The sequence below is a fragment of the Ovis aries genome, chromosome 13 (assembly GCF_016772045.2).
Source record: "Ovis aries strain OAR_USU_Benz2616 breed Rambouillet chromosome 13, ARS-UI_Ramb_v3.0, whole genome shotgun sequence".
In the NCBI taxonomy this organism is placed as follows: Eukaryota; Metazoa; Chordata; class Mammalia; order Artiodactyla; family Bovidae; genus Ovis; species Ovis aries.
The window spans coordinates 6,486,054-6,503,731 of record NC_056066.1 but is presented as its reverse complement, the minus strand read 5'-3'; the positions used below and the strand labels follow the sequence as shown (position 1 = coordinate 6,503,731).

Sequence of the window (17,678 nt, the reverse complement as noted above, 5' to 3'; positions counted from 1 at the left end):
ATAAAGGACACAAAGCTATAGGCAGCAACACAGGATCTGAGCCCATGTCCAGGCCTCCCTCCAAATCCTGACTCCCCTGTCTTCTCGATATAAATATTAATACTTTCATGATCTATGGATGGTGATAGTATCACTGCTACTACTATTACTATTATACCTGCTGTTGTGGAGTTTATTGACTTCTAGGATTTGGTATCTAGCTTTTTCTGCCTTGATACCTACTTTGAAACTGATTTGGCTGACTACTCTTTTTGGGAGTTTTGAAAAAAATTGATTTATGTGAGCTGTCTGTGGTAGGGGGACTTTGCCCATAGGGGCAAACCACAGACAGAGATAAAAGAGATCTGAGAGTGAAAACTCTAAGGAAGATTCGTGTGGATGTTAACAAGGTATACACCCATAATACATCTCTGGAAAGCAGCAGTGCATTTGTTGATTGCTGATTTTGCTGATATCAGGTAGGACCCAGCCCCAGCATAGCCGTTACCCAGGAGTTTCTTTCTGTAACTGATGGGACTATTTGACAGTGAAATGCCGGTTGTCCGCTTCACTCAGCCATGATCAAAGTACTTAGAACACACAACTTCCTTTTAGTGGAGCTGAGTTCTGTTTGTTTGCAGTTGGGTTCTGTTTATTCTGCTTCAGGGAGATGCCCATCTCTCTGGCTCAGCTGATCCGCCCTCCCACCAGTCCAGGCCTGACTGACAGGTGTTTAGATAAGAGCTCTGGCACAGATCTCACAGGGAGAAAGACCCAAGCTGGAGGTCATGACAGCCGAGAGTCAAAACGAGATTATTTCCTAAAAGTCGCAAGTTCTGGGCCCGTGGTTGGTTACATGAGTCTATAGCAGGGCTTCTCACCCTCAGTACTGCTGGTATGTTGAGCCAGATAACTCTCTGTTGCAGGGCCCGCCCCCTGTGCTTTAGGGGGTTGGCATCATCCCTGGCCTCTGCCCACCTGGGGCCAGCAGCGCTCTGTTGTGACTCTGACAGCTGAAAACTGACAGGTATGCTCGGGTGGTGCCCTTGGGAAGGGAAAGAAATGCTGCTTCTGATCTCAGACTTCCTTCGCAACCACATCCCCTCTTGCTGGGAAGTTAAGCCCTCACTCCCTTCCTTGCAATGTTGTTCATCTTTCCATAATTATGTCACAGGAAGTATCACCCTTGATTCTTCCGACTTTAGGACTGAGCATTGATTTAGGAATGAGCAACTTCGTTGACTCATGGATTAGGGCATCTGACAGAAGCCGAGTTTGGGGCAATTTCGACTGTAGTACCAATCATCAATTTGGAGAATGAAGCAAATTCAACTGCACCCCTCAGTATGAAAGTGCAGTTCTGACCAGCTCTGTGGATGTTTTGTCTGCTCAGCCCACAAGCTGAGAGAAGCCTGAACATGTCTTCAGATGCAAAAACCATCTCCTCTTCCCAGCTCTGAATCAAGAATTGCACTCCGGGTTAGTCTTACATTGAGGAAAACATGCAGGCCTTTTGTGTTCTGATGCCAACAACTGGCCAAGTTAAAGGAGCAGCTAGAGTTTGGGTGCACTGTTGAATTAGGGGCAGCTGAGCTCCCATCAGCGGTACCTACTTTCCTGCCTTTGTTGTAAAGGCAAAGAGTGTTCTGAAGTTGAATAACCCAGTCCCAGAGGTCTTCGAAACTGTGGGGCAGCCAAGGGTAGTGGGAGGAATCAGTGCAAGCTAGCACCGTTAGTCAGGACGTTTCTGAAGACACTCTTTCTAGTACACCAGCCTCTGAGGTGCTCCACCGTAGATATGGTCATGGACAGGTCAGGTGAGCCAACCCCTGACAGTTCACATTGGTGGATTTGGCTCAGGTCCCTTCATCTCTCCTCTATCTCATTCATTTGTCTCTTTCACTAGGAGAGGTCAGCCTTGCCCCACTTGTCAGCTCGCCGTGCGCCTCAGCGTGTGAACATGTCTCTGATTATTCACCTACCTGTAGATGCCCTCCACTAGGATGAGAATCTTTTTCCAAGCTCTGCGGGTTCGAGGCTGGCCGTAGATGACTGCATCTCTCAGGAGCTTCTCTAGGCTTTGCATGTCTTTAAATAATACAAAAAAATTGGAGTCATGAAAGGGTTTTTCTTTTCTTCCTTCTGTTTTTTTCAATTATGGAGTAGGAGTCAGATATCTTACGCTCAGGCTTGGGCCCGAATTTTCAGAGAGCAAAGCTAGAATCAGAGAACAACTGGAGGGGAGAAAACAGTCTATTTCTTAGTAAAATTTAACTCTGACAAGATGAGAGGCTTGGTTTCCAAGCAGGGAGAATAAGCCTTTAGTGGAGGTACCGATACATAGTTTCACAGGCTCTTCCATGGCGCCACTTAGAGATTGAAAAAATGCATTTCTTAGGCTGAAGATTTGTTGCCAGGTTGAAATTAGCCTGGAGAGATGTCATTATCTAACACTCACCAGCCGATCCTTTGGGCACCATCTTGGGAGAGTTGAGCTGGGTTTGCTCGAGTGGCAGCATGTTTGGCCGGCAGGGGTCTCACTGCCTAAGCTTTGGGAGGTGGGTGAATGGGTGCGGCGTGGAGGCCACATTCTGGGGTAAAGCAGTCCCAGGTTTGCTTCAAAACTTTAAGGCAGTGTCATTTTATGTCATTTATCTACCAGTGGGGCTCAGATTTCAGACAACATGAAGCGTCGCCTGGGGACCGAGTTAACATGCACATCCCCACTCTCACCCCTAGAGATTCTGGACCAGTTGGCATGGGAGGGGGTCCACAAGTCTGGCGAGTGGGGTCTTGAGATTCCTGGATCCATCACTCAAAGCCAGACCTCTATTTTTTTTTTTTCAATGGACATTCTCTACTTTGATTTTAACATTTTTAAATCAACTTTTTAACTGAAGTACAGTTGACTTACAGTGCTGTTAGTTTCTGCTGTATAGCAAAAGGAATCAGGCATACACATGCCTGTATTCACTGTCATCTAGACTCCATTCCTATACAGCAGATCTCTATTTTGAGCTACGTTTTCCAACCACATTTTAGAAAAATGCACGAGTACCTCAAACCCAGCATTTCCAAGGTAGAACTTGCGGCAGGTGCCATTATTGGCCCTAATTCCTACCCTCTGCACATTCAAGTCCTTTGACATGTGAGCTCACAGCCCTCCCACTAAAGACGTGGAGGATGCTTTCCCGCCTCTGACTTGGGTTCAGCCAATGACTTGCTTTGGCTAATAGAATCCAGGAAAGAGAGAGCAGGTGAGTTCTGAGTATGGCCTTAAGAGACCTTCCATGTTTCTGCTTTTCCTCTTGTGCTTCTGCCAGTAACAGGAAAAGAACACCCCCAGGGCTAGCCCAGCTGGTCCCAGGAGGGGCCCAAGAGAAGCTGCGAGATAAGTAGGACAGTTAGCCCAACCCACCTCCAGTCGTGCGGGAAAAATCAGGGATATTTACTGGGTGCTACTGAGGGTTCGAGGCTGTTTGTTGCAGGAATAGCTAATGAACGCAGCCTCCAAAGGCCCTTCCTGACCTGGCTCCTGGCTATCTTCCTGATATTATTTCTCAGTATTCTTCAACACACAGCCTCTCATCTGTCTTACACACTTTCCCTCTCTTGTCTGTCTGGAGAACTTCCACCCATCACGCAAGACCCCACTAGAACTCTTTTGGCCGATACAGCAGACTTTCTTTCTTCCTTCGTGTCCTTAATGATTTATATATACACATATATATATTTTGTGTGTGCGCGTGTCTATTTTGTTTTTAAAAATTTTTGTTTTTACTGAAGTATAGTTGGTTTGCAATGTTGTAGAAACTTCTGCTCTACAGCAAAGTGGTTCAGTTATACATTTATGCATTCCTTTCTATAATCTTTTCCGTCATGGTTTATCACAGGCTATTGAACATAGTCTCCTATGCTCTACAGTAGGACTTTGTTGTTTAAGATGATGTAGTAAATATACACAATGGGATACTACTCAGCTGTAATAATGCCATGTGCAGCCACGTGGATGGATGTAGAGATGAGCATATTAAGTAGGTCAGACAGAGAAAGACAAGTGCTGTATGACGTCACTTATGTGTGGAATCTAAAAAGCAACAGAAATGAACTTACCCACAAAATAGAGACAGACTCGTCTACTCTATTTTTAAGCACTCATCACATTGCTCATTATTTGAGTTCATGTGTATCCTCCAGGGGAGGCAGGGACCTTATCTTATTCATCCTTTTAGCCTAGGCCTAATGCTCAGTGTTAGAGCTAATTTGATATGTAATAGTTGAATTCCTTATCTTTTCATGGAAAGGATTGTAGACCAGGAAACATGAAAGGGAATGACACTTTGGGATCTAAATATGAATTGTAAGTGAGGACAGTTTCCTCATGCTTGCAGTAGTATTTCTTTAAATAACTGTCTTTTTAGCTTTTGTTTTAAAGACAGATGGATCTTCTGAGTCATGACCTATGTTTCTGCATCATTGACCACTAGAGGGCAGCCAAGGAAACAAAAAGCAGCTTTTTTTGAGAATTTCAGGGAGAGCAGCCCTTCACCTTTATTGCCATTTTGCTTTCAGCTGGGCTCCTAAAGTGTTGAAGGAACCCTTGTGCTTGGAGAAACCAGCTCCCTTTTCTGTAATCTGCTGAAGGCCTATTAGTCTTGGGAGAGAATAAAGAAATGATGATTCAAAGAATAAAGAGATGATGAGTCTAAGCAGAACTGTTTAACCGGTTTTTCCTCCTGGGACTTGGAATTTACAAGTGTTTATACAGAAATAATACATGATGAGTGTGATTCCAATAATAAAAGAAAACCCAAGTGAACTAAATTATAAGTCATTTAGAAATCAATATTCTCCCAGTAGTTAGTTGCCTAGGGAAGAGATGGGAGATTGCAAAGGGGCAAACTTCTGGAGGAGGATAGAATGATGACTCTTCTCTTAGTGGAGATATCACCACTGTAGACGAACATCAAAGTTTATCACACTCTATATTTGTAATAAAAAAAATCGATATTCTAAGCTTTTGAAAAATCTGCACATGCCTAGAATATCATACTCTTCATGCAGTCTAAAAGGTCACATACATCTTAGAGGCTGAGTTTGGGAGTTTAAGTCAACACCGCTAAGGGAGAGAGACATTTCCATCCATCCTTCTAATATCAGACAGCCTGCAAATGCCACTGATGTGTTTGCTGCATTTTGCAGATGGCAGGGGACTCATCGTGTTTGTCATGAATGGACAGCTCTTTGGGGAGAAGTTTTTAGCGGAACTTGAGAAGACCCCTGGTGTCCACCCACTGGGATCCTCGCGCAAAGGGAGAATCAGTCAGTCATGTTTCCCCCTTGGGGGATAAACCAGCCAACCTCTTTACAGAATCATTGAGGCTAGACACAGAGAGGTATGACCTCACTCACTGTAGGATTCTGGGCCCATGGTAACATCTGGTAACACGGTAACATTCTGATTCTCAGGTTCTTACTGTGTAATTCTACCCTGTGGGTTGCAGACCTGGGGGAACAGGGGATTGTGGCTTATGTTCTGCAGGCCTTTCGAGAGTCTACTGTTTCAGCAAATCATGTGCTAACATCTGCAAGGGATTTTCGAATAGTAATACTTATTAAAGTACTTATACTCACATTATGTTAATCCCTATGACACCTCTGAGAAGTAGGCAAGAACAATTAAGTTTTGGCTTTTTTCAGATAAGCAAACTAAAGTCAGAAGTTTGTCAAACCAATAAAACCCAAAACAAACCAAAAAAAAAAAAAAAGATTCAGCCTAAACAAATCAGTTCCTGGTCAGAGTATAAAAAAAACTTCAGTTAGGGAAATCAAAAGAGTACATTTGATGCCATCCAGGTGCACCCACACAGTGCTATTTTACCGTGTTGTTACAAAGTCACAATGACACACTGAGGACTTGCAGTCGTCACCACAATGCCTTAGATGTTATTCACCACCAAATCTGGCTCATCAAGACGGGTTCCTTTGGTTTGTGACAGGATGAGAGAAGGGAGCTGGCATGGCGGGCGATGAGATGCAGCCTGGGGTTACATTCTGGCTCAAAGCTGCCCTAGTTTGTCACCAGTTAAGCAATTACTAAATCCCAGGAAGAGCCCATCTTTGTGCCCAAAGCTCCAATCAGCCTTAGGTGGCAATGACTGTCTGCATCAGTTTCTGCACCTGTTTTTGAATTCAAAGCCGTGATACTATCAGCAAGCTTCTGGGATCTGCACAGACATTGAGAAGAGAGCCCAAGTCAAAGACAATTACAAAGAAGCCGCAATCATCTCAGAAGGGAGGTTCAGTGTAATTTAAAGAGCCTCTTCCTAGAGATTAGAACTGGGTCCCTGGCCTCTTTTTAACTCCCTTGTACAGTGCCGACACGGTTTCTCCTGCCACGGCTGCCTCTTTCCTCATCTCTTGTGCAACTGAGCTTTTGTTGAGACAAGAGAACTTTGTCCCCAGCCATCCCTCACTGCCCTGCCCTGCTCGCCCATCCAGGGCCCGTGGTGGGGGCCACATGGCAGGCTGCGCTTCCCAGGTGCTGCCCAGCGTGCTGGCAATTCACCTCCACCCCCCAGAGCTCCAGGAAACCTGCCTGCAGCTGCATTTAGGTACATCCTCTGGCTCCCTGCTCTGTGGGATGCTTGCCCAAATCTTTTCATGCCTGCAGACAAGATACTCAGCAGCTCAATAGCTGCTTCTTAAGTGAAAAGATGGTTGGATGATGAAGAAATGCTACTTGCTCCTCTTTCTAATTCTTCTGCCCACTCATCCCCTCACCCCCGGCCCACGTCCTTGGGTGCCTTCAGAGACACTCAGTGGCTTCATCCAATATTGAGCCCAAATGTGAACTATTAAGCAACAGATACTTAAAGCAACTGTGACTGATGACAAATCATTCTTACTTTTTTGTTAAAGACTTTATGTGCGTGTGTGTGTGTGTGTGTGTGTGTGTGTGTGTGTGTGTACCATTTTTAAACTCTTTATTCAATGTGTCACAATATTGCTTCTGTTTTAAGTTCTGGTTAAGATCCCCAGGGCATGTGGGTCTTAACTCCCTGACCAGGTATGGAACCTGCACCGCCTGCATTGGAAGGTGAAGTCTTAACCACTGGACCTCCAGGGAAGTTCCCTAGTCTTACTTATAAGACGGTTTTGGGGGGACTGCTCCCTTGTGTAGCCTTTGGGGGGAAAACATGATCATAATGGCCACTTCTGGCAAGCAAAGCAAATGTTCTTCTCAAAGTCACATTTATAGAGTCTTCTCCGCAAGATCAGTGAGGGCATTTCTGATGTCCTGGAGAACTGGTGCCTTTGCAAAGCAGTTTGGATGCATACTTTGGCTCAGGTCTTCTGGATGGATCTATAAATATGCGGGCAGGTATCACGTGGCCTTTTTAAGTCAAAGAAGCAAGGTGAGGTTCCTGGAAGAGGGCAAAGGGCAGCAGGGAGGAGAGGAGTTGGGTTGAGGTTTGAGGGTGTACTGGTGGCTAGGGGCAGCAGAGGGTCACTGCAGAAATGTCTGGCCTTGAGGACATGAGATGAGCAGACAGAGTCTGCATAAAGGGACAGCGTGTCCCATGCACTCAGGTTCAGGGCCTGATACAGCATGGAGGTCTCGGATCCTCAGGCAAGGGCCTGTGGGAATAGTCTGAGTGGGACCCTTGGGTGAGTGGGATCAAGGCAGGAAGGTGAGCCTTGACTCAGGGAGCACTGTGGGAGCCTGAGTCAGCACCTAGAGGCTGTGTTTCAGGTCGCGGGGCGGCCAAGGGCACCCAGTGAGTGCTGCCTGCCTCTGCCTGACCCAGCTGCTCTGACCCGGGAGAGTTGCATAAGAGATGGAAGCTGCAGTGTATTGCGTACATCAGCCTTCCATCCGGGGGAGGCATGGAGTGGAAAGGAGGTCTAAGTTCATTGTGTTTCAAAGGGGAACTCTGAACTCAGACCTCCTTGATTTACATCTCATCTCTGCCTCTTTCCAGCTCTGTCTCTGAACAAGTCACCTCACCACCACGTGCCTTTTTTCTTCATCTGGAACAAGGGGTAATTGGTAGGTGCCTTGTTGTGTAGCTGAGGTTGAAATGAGTGAATGCATGTGAAAGTTTCATTCCAGCAATGGTTCAATACTCTTACTGTTAAAAGGTACAGAGGCAATTGCTTTATTTATTAAAGTGAAAATCTAGTTCAAGAGCCTGGAGATCTAAAAGGCTGTGGCTTGTAAAGTAACCTAAGTGACGTTTATGGGTTTGACCTTCCACTCAAATGACACTCATGAGCCCTCAGAAGAGGCAGGGCCCCGAGTGTTCCCGCAGACAGTGCATCCTTTGTTCCCCCTCCTCGCGGCCTGTAAATGCCTTTAGAAAGAATCCTGGCTCTTCCTCTCGACTTTTTTTTCCCCAAACCACTCCAAATTCTTGGCCTGCCCATTCCTCTGACCTCATGCCACTCTCCTAGTTGAAAAGACTGCTTCTCCTCTTCGAGACCAGCTCAAGAAACTCTTTGTGACTCACTCGAGTATGGAGCTTACGCACGGACTCTCTGCTCCAAGTGTGGCCCAGCACCTGGAACAGCAGCATCACCTGGGAGCTTGTTGGAAAGGCAGATGCTCAGGCCCCTGCCCAGATCTGAGTCTGGACTCTGCATATTAACCAGTCGCCACACAGCGCCTCCTTGTACATTAAAGTCTAGGAAACATTACCTTAGAATCTACATCCCATGCATTTACCAGTAAAGTGAGCAGGTTCAGAAAAAGTGAAAACAAAACTCAGTTCTGATTTCCACAGACCTCTGAAAGCAGAGGTTGACCTTTCCAGAAAGTTGAAATTCCCCCAGGATTTGCAGTCCTGGAATTCTCAGGGTGATGATATACTCAGCCCAGAGGACGCGTTCACTAAAGACCTCCAGGTACCCCACGGTGCTTGGACCTGGTCATGATTCTTCACGACCAGAATCAGGAAGGAGACCAAGCCTGTGGGGCCCTGGTTGGAGCTGATGCCTGGGCCAGTGCTGTGAAATGGCTGGAGATTCTGTTTTATGGCACTGATGAGTCACAAATGCAAACTAAGTGTTGGCTGTTTCCCTGGAGCTACCCACAGTAGACAGTGCAAGGAGATATTCTTAGCATGGTGCCAGAGGCCAGACTTCAGCTTCTGGGTTAACAGGCTGCTAACAGGATAAGGCATCACACTAGACTGATTTTCACATGAGAACCCATGTCTCTCTGGGTCCTGCGTGGGGTCTGGCAGTAGCTGGACTTAGTGAGAGTGGAAGAGTATCATCCAGAGATGTCCATGCACCTGGGTCCTCTCACTGCAAACACAGGCTATTCTTTGTCCAAGAGATTTCTTTCTGGCTGCAGCAGTGTACTCAGCCTGAGTTAGGACAGCCCTCAACCAACCAACAAGTGGGAGCTGGTGGGTAAATCCTGCGGCTCCCACTCTTCAGGTGGGGTGACACCGAGGCAGCTCACTCTGGTGCCCAGAGCCTCCTGGTAGACTTGCTCCTGGGTTGTCTGTTGTGGTAGACAGCACACTCCTTCCTGGCTGCCTCCCTTCCCTGTCTTCATCCCCTGCTCATCTGCCTGCATCCTGGGATCACTTCCTCAGGAAAGGACTAGCCTTCACATCACGTCTCAGGTCTGGTCCTGGGGAAAACGAACCAAGACAGGAGCAACAGACTTGGGTTTGAATTTTGACTCTCACCATATGTTGTGTGTGTCCTTGGCCAGGTCATTCAGTCACTTTGAGCCTAGTTCTCCCTTAATAAGTGAGAATGGTGAAGAGAAATATAATCTAGATTTTTGTTAAATTTAAATGGCTGATTATATAAAAGGCTTAATACAGTGCTTAGCAGTGAATGTTGAATAAATGATTGTTGGGATCTCAACATGGTTGTCCCTTGGTATCCACAAAGGACTGGTTCCAGGAACCTCTGTGGACACACAAATCTACAGATGCTTAAGTCAGTTATATAAAATGGCATAGTGCTTGTGTATAATCTATGCACATCCTCCCATATAATTTAAATCATCTCTGGATTACTTATAATACCTCAGTTCAGTTCAGTTCAGTCGCTCAGTGGGGTCTGACTCTTTGTGACCCCATGGACTGTAGCACGCCAGGCCTCCCTGTCCATCACCAACTCCCGGAGTTTACTCAGACTCATGTCCATTGAGTTGGTGATGCCATCTGCCTTCTCCTCTCATCCTCAATCTTTCCCAGCATTACGGTCTTTTCAAATGAGTCAGCTCTTCGCATCAGGTGGCCAAAGTATTGGAGTCTCAGCTTCAACATCAGTCCTTCCAATGAATATTCAGGACTGATCTCCTTAGGATGGACTGATTGGATCTTCTTACAGTCCAAGGGACTCTCAAGAGTCTTCTCCAACACCACAGTTCAAAAGCATCAATTCTTTGGTGCTCAGCTTTCCTTATAATACCTATTACAATGTAAATCCTGCATAAATAGTTGCCAGCTTGTGATAAAGTTTTGCTTTTTAAAAAATTTTGTTTGTTTACTTACTTATTTTTAAGCCTTGCCAGGCCTTCTTTGCTGTGCATGGACTTTCTCCAGTGGTGGCAAGCAGGAGCTACTTTCTAGTTGCTCTTCTGCATGTTGGATCTTCCAGGACCAGGGATTGAACCTGTGTCCCCTGCATTGGCAGGCGGATTTCTAACCACTAAACCCCCAGGGAGTCCAAGTTTTGCGTTTTTAACTTTCTGGAAAATGTTTTCCTGAATAATTTCAGTCTGCGATTGGCTGAATCTGATGACTGTGGAGCAGGCAGAAGTGGAAGGCTGACAGTAACTGTCCACATCTGCTGTCCAGGAAGAGCTAATCCCTGGTGACAGATTCTGCTAAATATAGACTTACGCATTGTTTGCTTTTCCTTAGAGAGGATTGCCTTCCTTTCAGAACTTTCCTTCGTTTAGCCTTTTCAGTTCCTCATTCTGATCTGGGGAGATTAGAGAAATGATGGGGGCTTCCCCGGCAGCACTAGTAGTGAAAGATCCCACCTGCCAATGCAGGAGACAGGAAATGTGGGTTCAGTCCCTGGGTCGGGAAGATCCCCTGGAGGAGGGCACGGCAACCCACTCCAGGATTCTTGCCTGGAGAATCCCATGGACAGAGGAGCCTGGTGGGCTACAGTCCACAGGGTGGCAAAGAGTTGGACTCCACCTAGACGACTTAGCAGGCAGGCAGGGAAATAATGAATAGCTCAAAGTTATTGGTCCAATCCAGTCACATAGGATTCAACATTTATTATGATGGTCTGAATAGTCTTAACTATACTTCAGGTATATCTTTTTCCCATACAGAATATAAAAATTCAAGGACCCAGAATTCTGATTAATTAATAATTACTCTAAATAACAAGCAGGCATCCTTTGGTATTAATCTACATAAAAATAGGACCTCTTCTCCCTCCAAGGTCAGGACAGTACCTTTAAATGTAAGCAGAGGACACAGGTGGAGCAAAGTCCACATACAAGAAAGCGGAACACATACTATTGTATGATATCCCGTAATCCTGATGTTTAAGAGCGTTCCGGTTTAGGTGGCCATTCTTTTTTCCAATGAGTCAGCCTATTTATTTGCTCAGTCCTTTCCTCTTTCCAATAAAGAATTGCACGGGTCAGTCCTTCTTGTTCAGCAATCACGTCACCCAGTTAACAAAACTCTTCCAGCCCAGATGTAGGATTTTACATTTGTCTCAGCTACAATTAATTTTATTTGTGTGACGTTATTGATATTTTAAGATAGTCTTATTTTTTTTGCTCCGGAAGTGCTACATTTTCCTGTTTTCTTGAAGCCACCTTCAGTTTTGATAAATAAGCCTTCCATTTCTTCCTCAAAGCCTTGGAACATGCTTTAGAACCAGGGATCAGAGAGGAGGACTTTTTCTTTTCCTATTAAATAGTAGTTTTAGTGATATAGAATTCTATTATTTTCTGTTGACCAATCATGATACAATGGTATTAAGTCCGACTCTGTGCGACCCTATGGACAGCAGCCCCCAGGCTCCTGTGTCCCCAGGATTCTCTAGGCAAGAATACTGGAGTGGGTTGCCATTTCCTTCTCCAATTAAGTGAATAACAGCTATGAAATCACAACAGTAAAAGATGTTTATCAGTTTTCACAATCAGTAGCCAGACAAAAAATAAAAGATAATTACAATTTCAAGCCATAGTGGAAATACGATTGACCTAGCAGTATAAAACCATCACACACAATTCGGGGGGTTAGGTAGAGTAATGCCGTAAGTGGCAGTGCATGCATGCACGTGTCCCCATCCACCCAGTCAGTCTATGTCTCTTGGTCGGTACATTTAACCCACTTACAGTTAAGGTAATTATTGACCTGTCTGATCCCATTACCGTTTTCTTAATTGTTTGGGGTTTATTTTGTGTAGGTCCTTCCCTTCTCTTATGTTTCCTGCCTAGAGAAGTTCCTTTAGCAATGGTTCTAAAGCTGGTTTGGTGGTGCTGAATTCTCTCAGCTTTTGCTTGCCTGGAAAGCTTTTGATTTCTCCTCCAATCTGAATGAGATTGCTGTGTAGACTATTATTGGTTGTAGATTCTTCTCTTTCATCACTTTAAATACATCATGAAGGAGGCCACTTTTAAACTCCATTTCCCAAGTTATTAGCTCCTATCTGGCCTGCTTGCACACCTCTCATACACACAGGGAGGCAACTTTATATCTTCAGCAGATTCTTTGAAAAATCTCTACCTTATTCCAGTCAGCACTTATACCTATTAAGGATTAAAATATCATTGTTTACTGAGGTATTTAGGATTATTCCAAGATAAATTAAAGTTTTGCTTTTTGTGACTTTCTGGAAGTTTTTTTTGTCTCAAATATTTCCAGTCTGTGGATAGTTGAATCTGGTGGATGTGGAACACGCAGAAATGGAGGGTGAACAGTAATTGCCCACATTTTGCAATCCAAGAACTCATCCAGCAATAAAGACAGCCAGCAGCTACTGACGCCTTACCTCCTGTGACTAAACTGAATTATTTTTCCCTCCCTATACCATCTCATTTCTGGAACATCTCAAATGAGAAGTTGTTCCAAGGACACCTGCTTTCAAAGGTGGTTGTGTTCTGATGTAAATACAGCAGCAGGGAGAATTCTTTATGGGTAAATGTTGGGTTGAACACATTTGTGAGTGAGAACAAGTGATTTGTAAATCTGAGACTGAAAGTCTATTAGTTTTCTACTGTAAGAGATTAGCACAAATCTATGGCTTTAAAATAGCACAAATTTGGTATCTTACAGTTCTGGAGGCTAAAGGCCTGAAATGGGTCTTGTTCAGTTCAATTGTCTCTTTGTGAGCCCCATGGACTGCAGCATGTTAGGCCTCCCTGTCCATCACCAACTCTTGGAGTTTACTCAAACTCATGTCCATTGAGTCAGTCATGCCATCCAACCATTTCATTCTCTGTTGTCCCCTTTTCCTCCTGCCTTCAATTTTTCCCAGCCTCGGGGTCTTTTCAAATGAGCCAGTTCTTTGCATCAGGTGGTCAAAGTATTGGAGTTTCAGCTTCAGCATCAGTCCTTCCATTGACTATTCAGGACCTATTTCCTTTAGGATGGACTGGTTGAATCTCCTTGCAGTCCAAAGGACTCTCAAACATCTTCTCCAGCACCACAGTTTAAAATAAGTTTCAGTTCTTTGGTGCTCAGCTTTCTTTATAGTCTGATTCTCACATCCATACATGACTACTGGAAAAAAAACATAGCTTTGACTAGATGGACCTTAGTTGGCAAAGTAATGTCTCTGCTTTTTAACATGCTGTCTAGGTTGGTCATAACTCTTCTTCAAGGAAAAGCGTCTTTTAACTTCATGGGTGCAGTTACCATCTGCAGTGATTTTGGAGCCCCCCAAAATAAAGTCTGTCACTGTTTCATTGTTTTCCCATCTATTTGCCATGATGTAATGGGACTGGATGCCATGATCTTAGTTTTCTGAATGTTGAGTTTTAAGCCAACGTTTTCACTCTTTTCTTTCATTTTCATTAAAAGGCTCTTTAGTTCTTTGCTTTCTGCCATAAGGATGGTGTCATCTGTGTATCTGAGGCTATTGCTATTTCTCCTGGCAATCTTGATTCCAGCTTGTTCTTCATCCAGTCCAGCATTTCTCATGATGTACTCTGCAATATAACTTTGACATACTCCTTTCCCGATTTGGAACCAGTCTGCTGTTCCATGTCCAGTTCTAACTGTTGCTTCTTGATCTGCATACAGATTTCTCAGGAGACAGGTCAGGTGGTCTGATATTCCCATCTCTTTAAGAATTTCCCACAGTTTGTTGTGATCCACACAGTCAAAGGCTTTGGCATAGTCAATAAAGCAAAAGTAGATGTTTATCTGGAAATCTCTTGCTTTTTTGATGATCCAATGGATGTTGGCAATTTGATCTCTGGTTCCTCTGCCTTTTCTAAATCCAGCTTGAACATCTGGAAGTTCATAGTTCACGTACTGTTGAAGCCTGGCTTGCAGAATTTTGAGCATTACTTTGCTAGCGTGTGAGATGAGTACAATTGTGTGGTAGTTTGAACATTCTTTGGCGTTGCCTTTCTTTGGGATTGGAATGAAAACTGACCTTTTCCAGTCCTGCGGCCACTGCTGAGTTTTCCAATTTGCTGGCATATTGAGTGCAGCACTGATCTTAGACAATATTAAGCAACCTGTTGTGGAGCCTGAATCTACTCATCTGTAAACTAGTACTGACCTCATGGGGCTGTCCACAGGGTTAAATAAGTACATAAGGAAAGATCATCAACTCAGCATCTGGTGCAGTGTAAATTCTCAGTAAATGCTAGTTGCTTATATAAAATAACCACAGTAAGCATTTACTAAAAGATATAAATGAGAACTGTTATCTATTTTCTTGGGCCCAAAGAGAGAGTATGAAGAAAAAGTTACTAAATGTTTTAAGAACTTTGTAAAATTGGAAGATAAATTGAAATTCTTCCATTGTAATTTTGGCAAAGGACTAAAAATTACAATTTTGTTTGAAGATAATTTCAAACTTAACAAAATATTTGCAAGAATAAGAATATTACAAAGAATACCCAGGTACCTTTTACTTAGATTCATCTAATAACACCACAGGTATAAACAATTCAGTAGCTTCTATTACCAGGCATTTTATATTCCTTTTCCAACATATTGTGAATCAGGCATCATAATAGAGATTAGTTTCATACTATGAATCAGGCATCATAATAGAAGTTATTTTTGGAAGTAGTAAATAACAGTCTAAGAAGGTTAAGTAATTTGCCTAGGACCGCATTATAGCAGGCTATAAAACAAGAACACAACTGTTTGGGTCAAAGCCTATACTTAGGGAAAAAAAAATCAATGGTTGTAAATTTATGTATGTTGTATACCGGGCTTTCCTGGTAGCTCAGCTGGTAGAGAATCTGCCTACAAGGCAGGAGACCCTGGTTCGATTACTCAGTCAGGAAGATCCCCTGGAAAGGGATAGGCTACCCACTCTAGCATTCTTGCCTGGAGAATCCCATGGACAGAGGAGCCTGGCAGGCTACAGCTGATGAGGTTGCAAAGAGCTGGACATGACTAAGCAACTAAGCACAGCACCGCACGTGCTGTAGAGCACACTTGTGGTAGCTGTTAACACATCCCATCAGTTTTATCGCCCTATCTACCTATCGTCTTCATCCTTATAGAATCTCCAAGGACGACTATTACATTTAGAATGGATAACAACAAGGTCCTACCATATAGCACAAGGAACTATATTCAATATCCTGTGATAAACCATGATGGAAAAGAATATTTAAAAAAGTATACATGTGTATAACTGAGTCATGTTGCTGTATAGCAGATTGGCGCACCATTGTAAATCAACAATACTCAGTAAAAAATAAAGTGAAATATGACGCAAATGAACCTATCTATGAAACAGAGATAGACCCACAGAGGGTGGATGGGGGAGGGAAGAGCTGGAACTTCAGTGGATGCAGACTGGCACACAGAGAATGGATAAACAGCAAGGTCCAACTGTGTAGGACTATACTCAGTAGCCCGAGGCAAACCATATGCATGACTGTATGGATGCTCAGTCATGTGTGACTCTTTGCAACCCCACGGACTGCAGCCCACCAGGCTCCTCTGTCCCTGGGATTTTCCCAAGCAGGACTACTGAAGTGGTTGCCAGTTCCTCCTCCAGGGGATCTTCCCAACCGAGGGATTGAACCCAAGTCTTCTGTGTCTCCTGCACTGGCAGGAGTATTCTTTACCACTGAGCCATTTCTGAGTTACTTTGCTGTACAGCAGAAATCAACAATATAAATGATAAATTTATATAACATTATAAATCAACTATACTTTGATAAAAAAACTAAACTAAAAAAACACAAAACTTAAGTCTCCAAACTTCCCCAAGGCAGAGTTACAAAAAAGGAGGCAATTTTACACTTCTGATAATTGTACGCACTCTAAGAGATCTGCCATAGCTTCAGCAGCTGCTTTGTAAGACCATTAATGACAGTGATACTAATATGTTTGGGTTACACTTAGCAATCTGGGTGCTTGATGCAGTTCAACCGTTTGTTCCAGGTCACCGGAGGTTAACAAGCCAGTTGTGAATATAAACATAACCGTGTTTCATTAGCTAAACTCCCAGTTTGAAGAGCAAGGACAAAGCTGCGTCAATAATCTTTACTTTTGTCTAGGAGCAAGTGGTACCTCTTGGATAAAATCGTTGATACTCACTGTTATGTTTGAAGATCCTTATGGTCGCGCCTGAGAGTCGGGCCCCAAGCACTAGGGATGCGTGGTTTAACTCGTCGCTTAAAATGAGGCATCCCTGTGTAGAAAACAAGACATGGAACACAGGCCAATAAATAAAATAAAGGGGGAGAGACACATGGGGATAGGACCTCACTTCAAGACCTGTAACATGGATTCCCACAGCCCTCTTTAATTTTAAAAGGCCGAGAGTTTAAATGGGTGTTTATATGTTTGCATGGATAAGATCCTCAAGAGCAATTAGCTGATGGAGATGGGGGTCCTCTTAAGGGAATAACATCTTTTTGAATTATTTTTATGCTACAGGATTGATGGTTGGCAGGAAAATGAATATACTTTTGGGTGGGGCGTGAATTTTCTGGGATTTTCCAGTTCCTGCTGGATTATTTGAAATGGTTTTGAAGCACTGAGACTAGAAGGCAGGGTTGTTCGTTCATTTTTTTTTTTTTTTCCTGCAAGACATTTCAAGCTCTTCTTTTATGATTCCCATTCCACATTATAGTAACTTCCACGTAGACAGAAGCATCTCTGCTTTACAGTTAAAAACTGCATCTGGAAAAGTATGGATGGCAATTCAGTCTGAGGCATGGAGAGAAGGTCAGTCTAATTTACTGCTTATCAATTAATGTTTTAAACTATTTTCTTTATTAATTTAAAGATTTCTAAATTATGAAATTGCCCAACCATATTTTAAATGCAGGGATCTGCAAAAAAATAAGAACGCATTTTTCCTTTGTGGCCATCCAGAATCTTTGAGTTCTCCATTATATAGAAATTCCACACTATACATTTTAAATTTTCGAGGCCAAAGGGAGCAAAATTCTCACATCTCCATTCTCCAGACATTGTGTATTTGTAATTTTTTGGTGAACATATGAGAGTTGTAAATCATCATATCTCACTCTCAAATTCTTT

At 43.6% G+C, this 17,678-nt stretch overlaps 1 protein-coding gene across 1 annotated transcript in view; it reads right to left on the bottom strand.

Annotated features, from left to right (window-relative positions):
• The window catches only part of SPTLC3 (serine palmitoyltransferase long chain base subunit 3), a 142,124-nt gene that overhangs the window by 56,041 nt on the left and 68,405 nt on the right, over positions 1-17,678 (bottom strand). Inside the window, exons 6-7 of the mRNA XM_042230421.1 lie at positions 16,728-16,821; positions 1,962-2,067 (exon numbers count right to left, since the gene is read on the bottom strand). Coding sequence (XP_042086355.1) covers positions 1,962-2,067; positions 16,728-16,821 — 200 coding nt within the window. The remainder of the gene's footprint in view (positions 1-1,961; positions 2,068-16,727; positions 16,822-17,678) is intronic.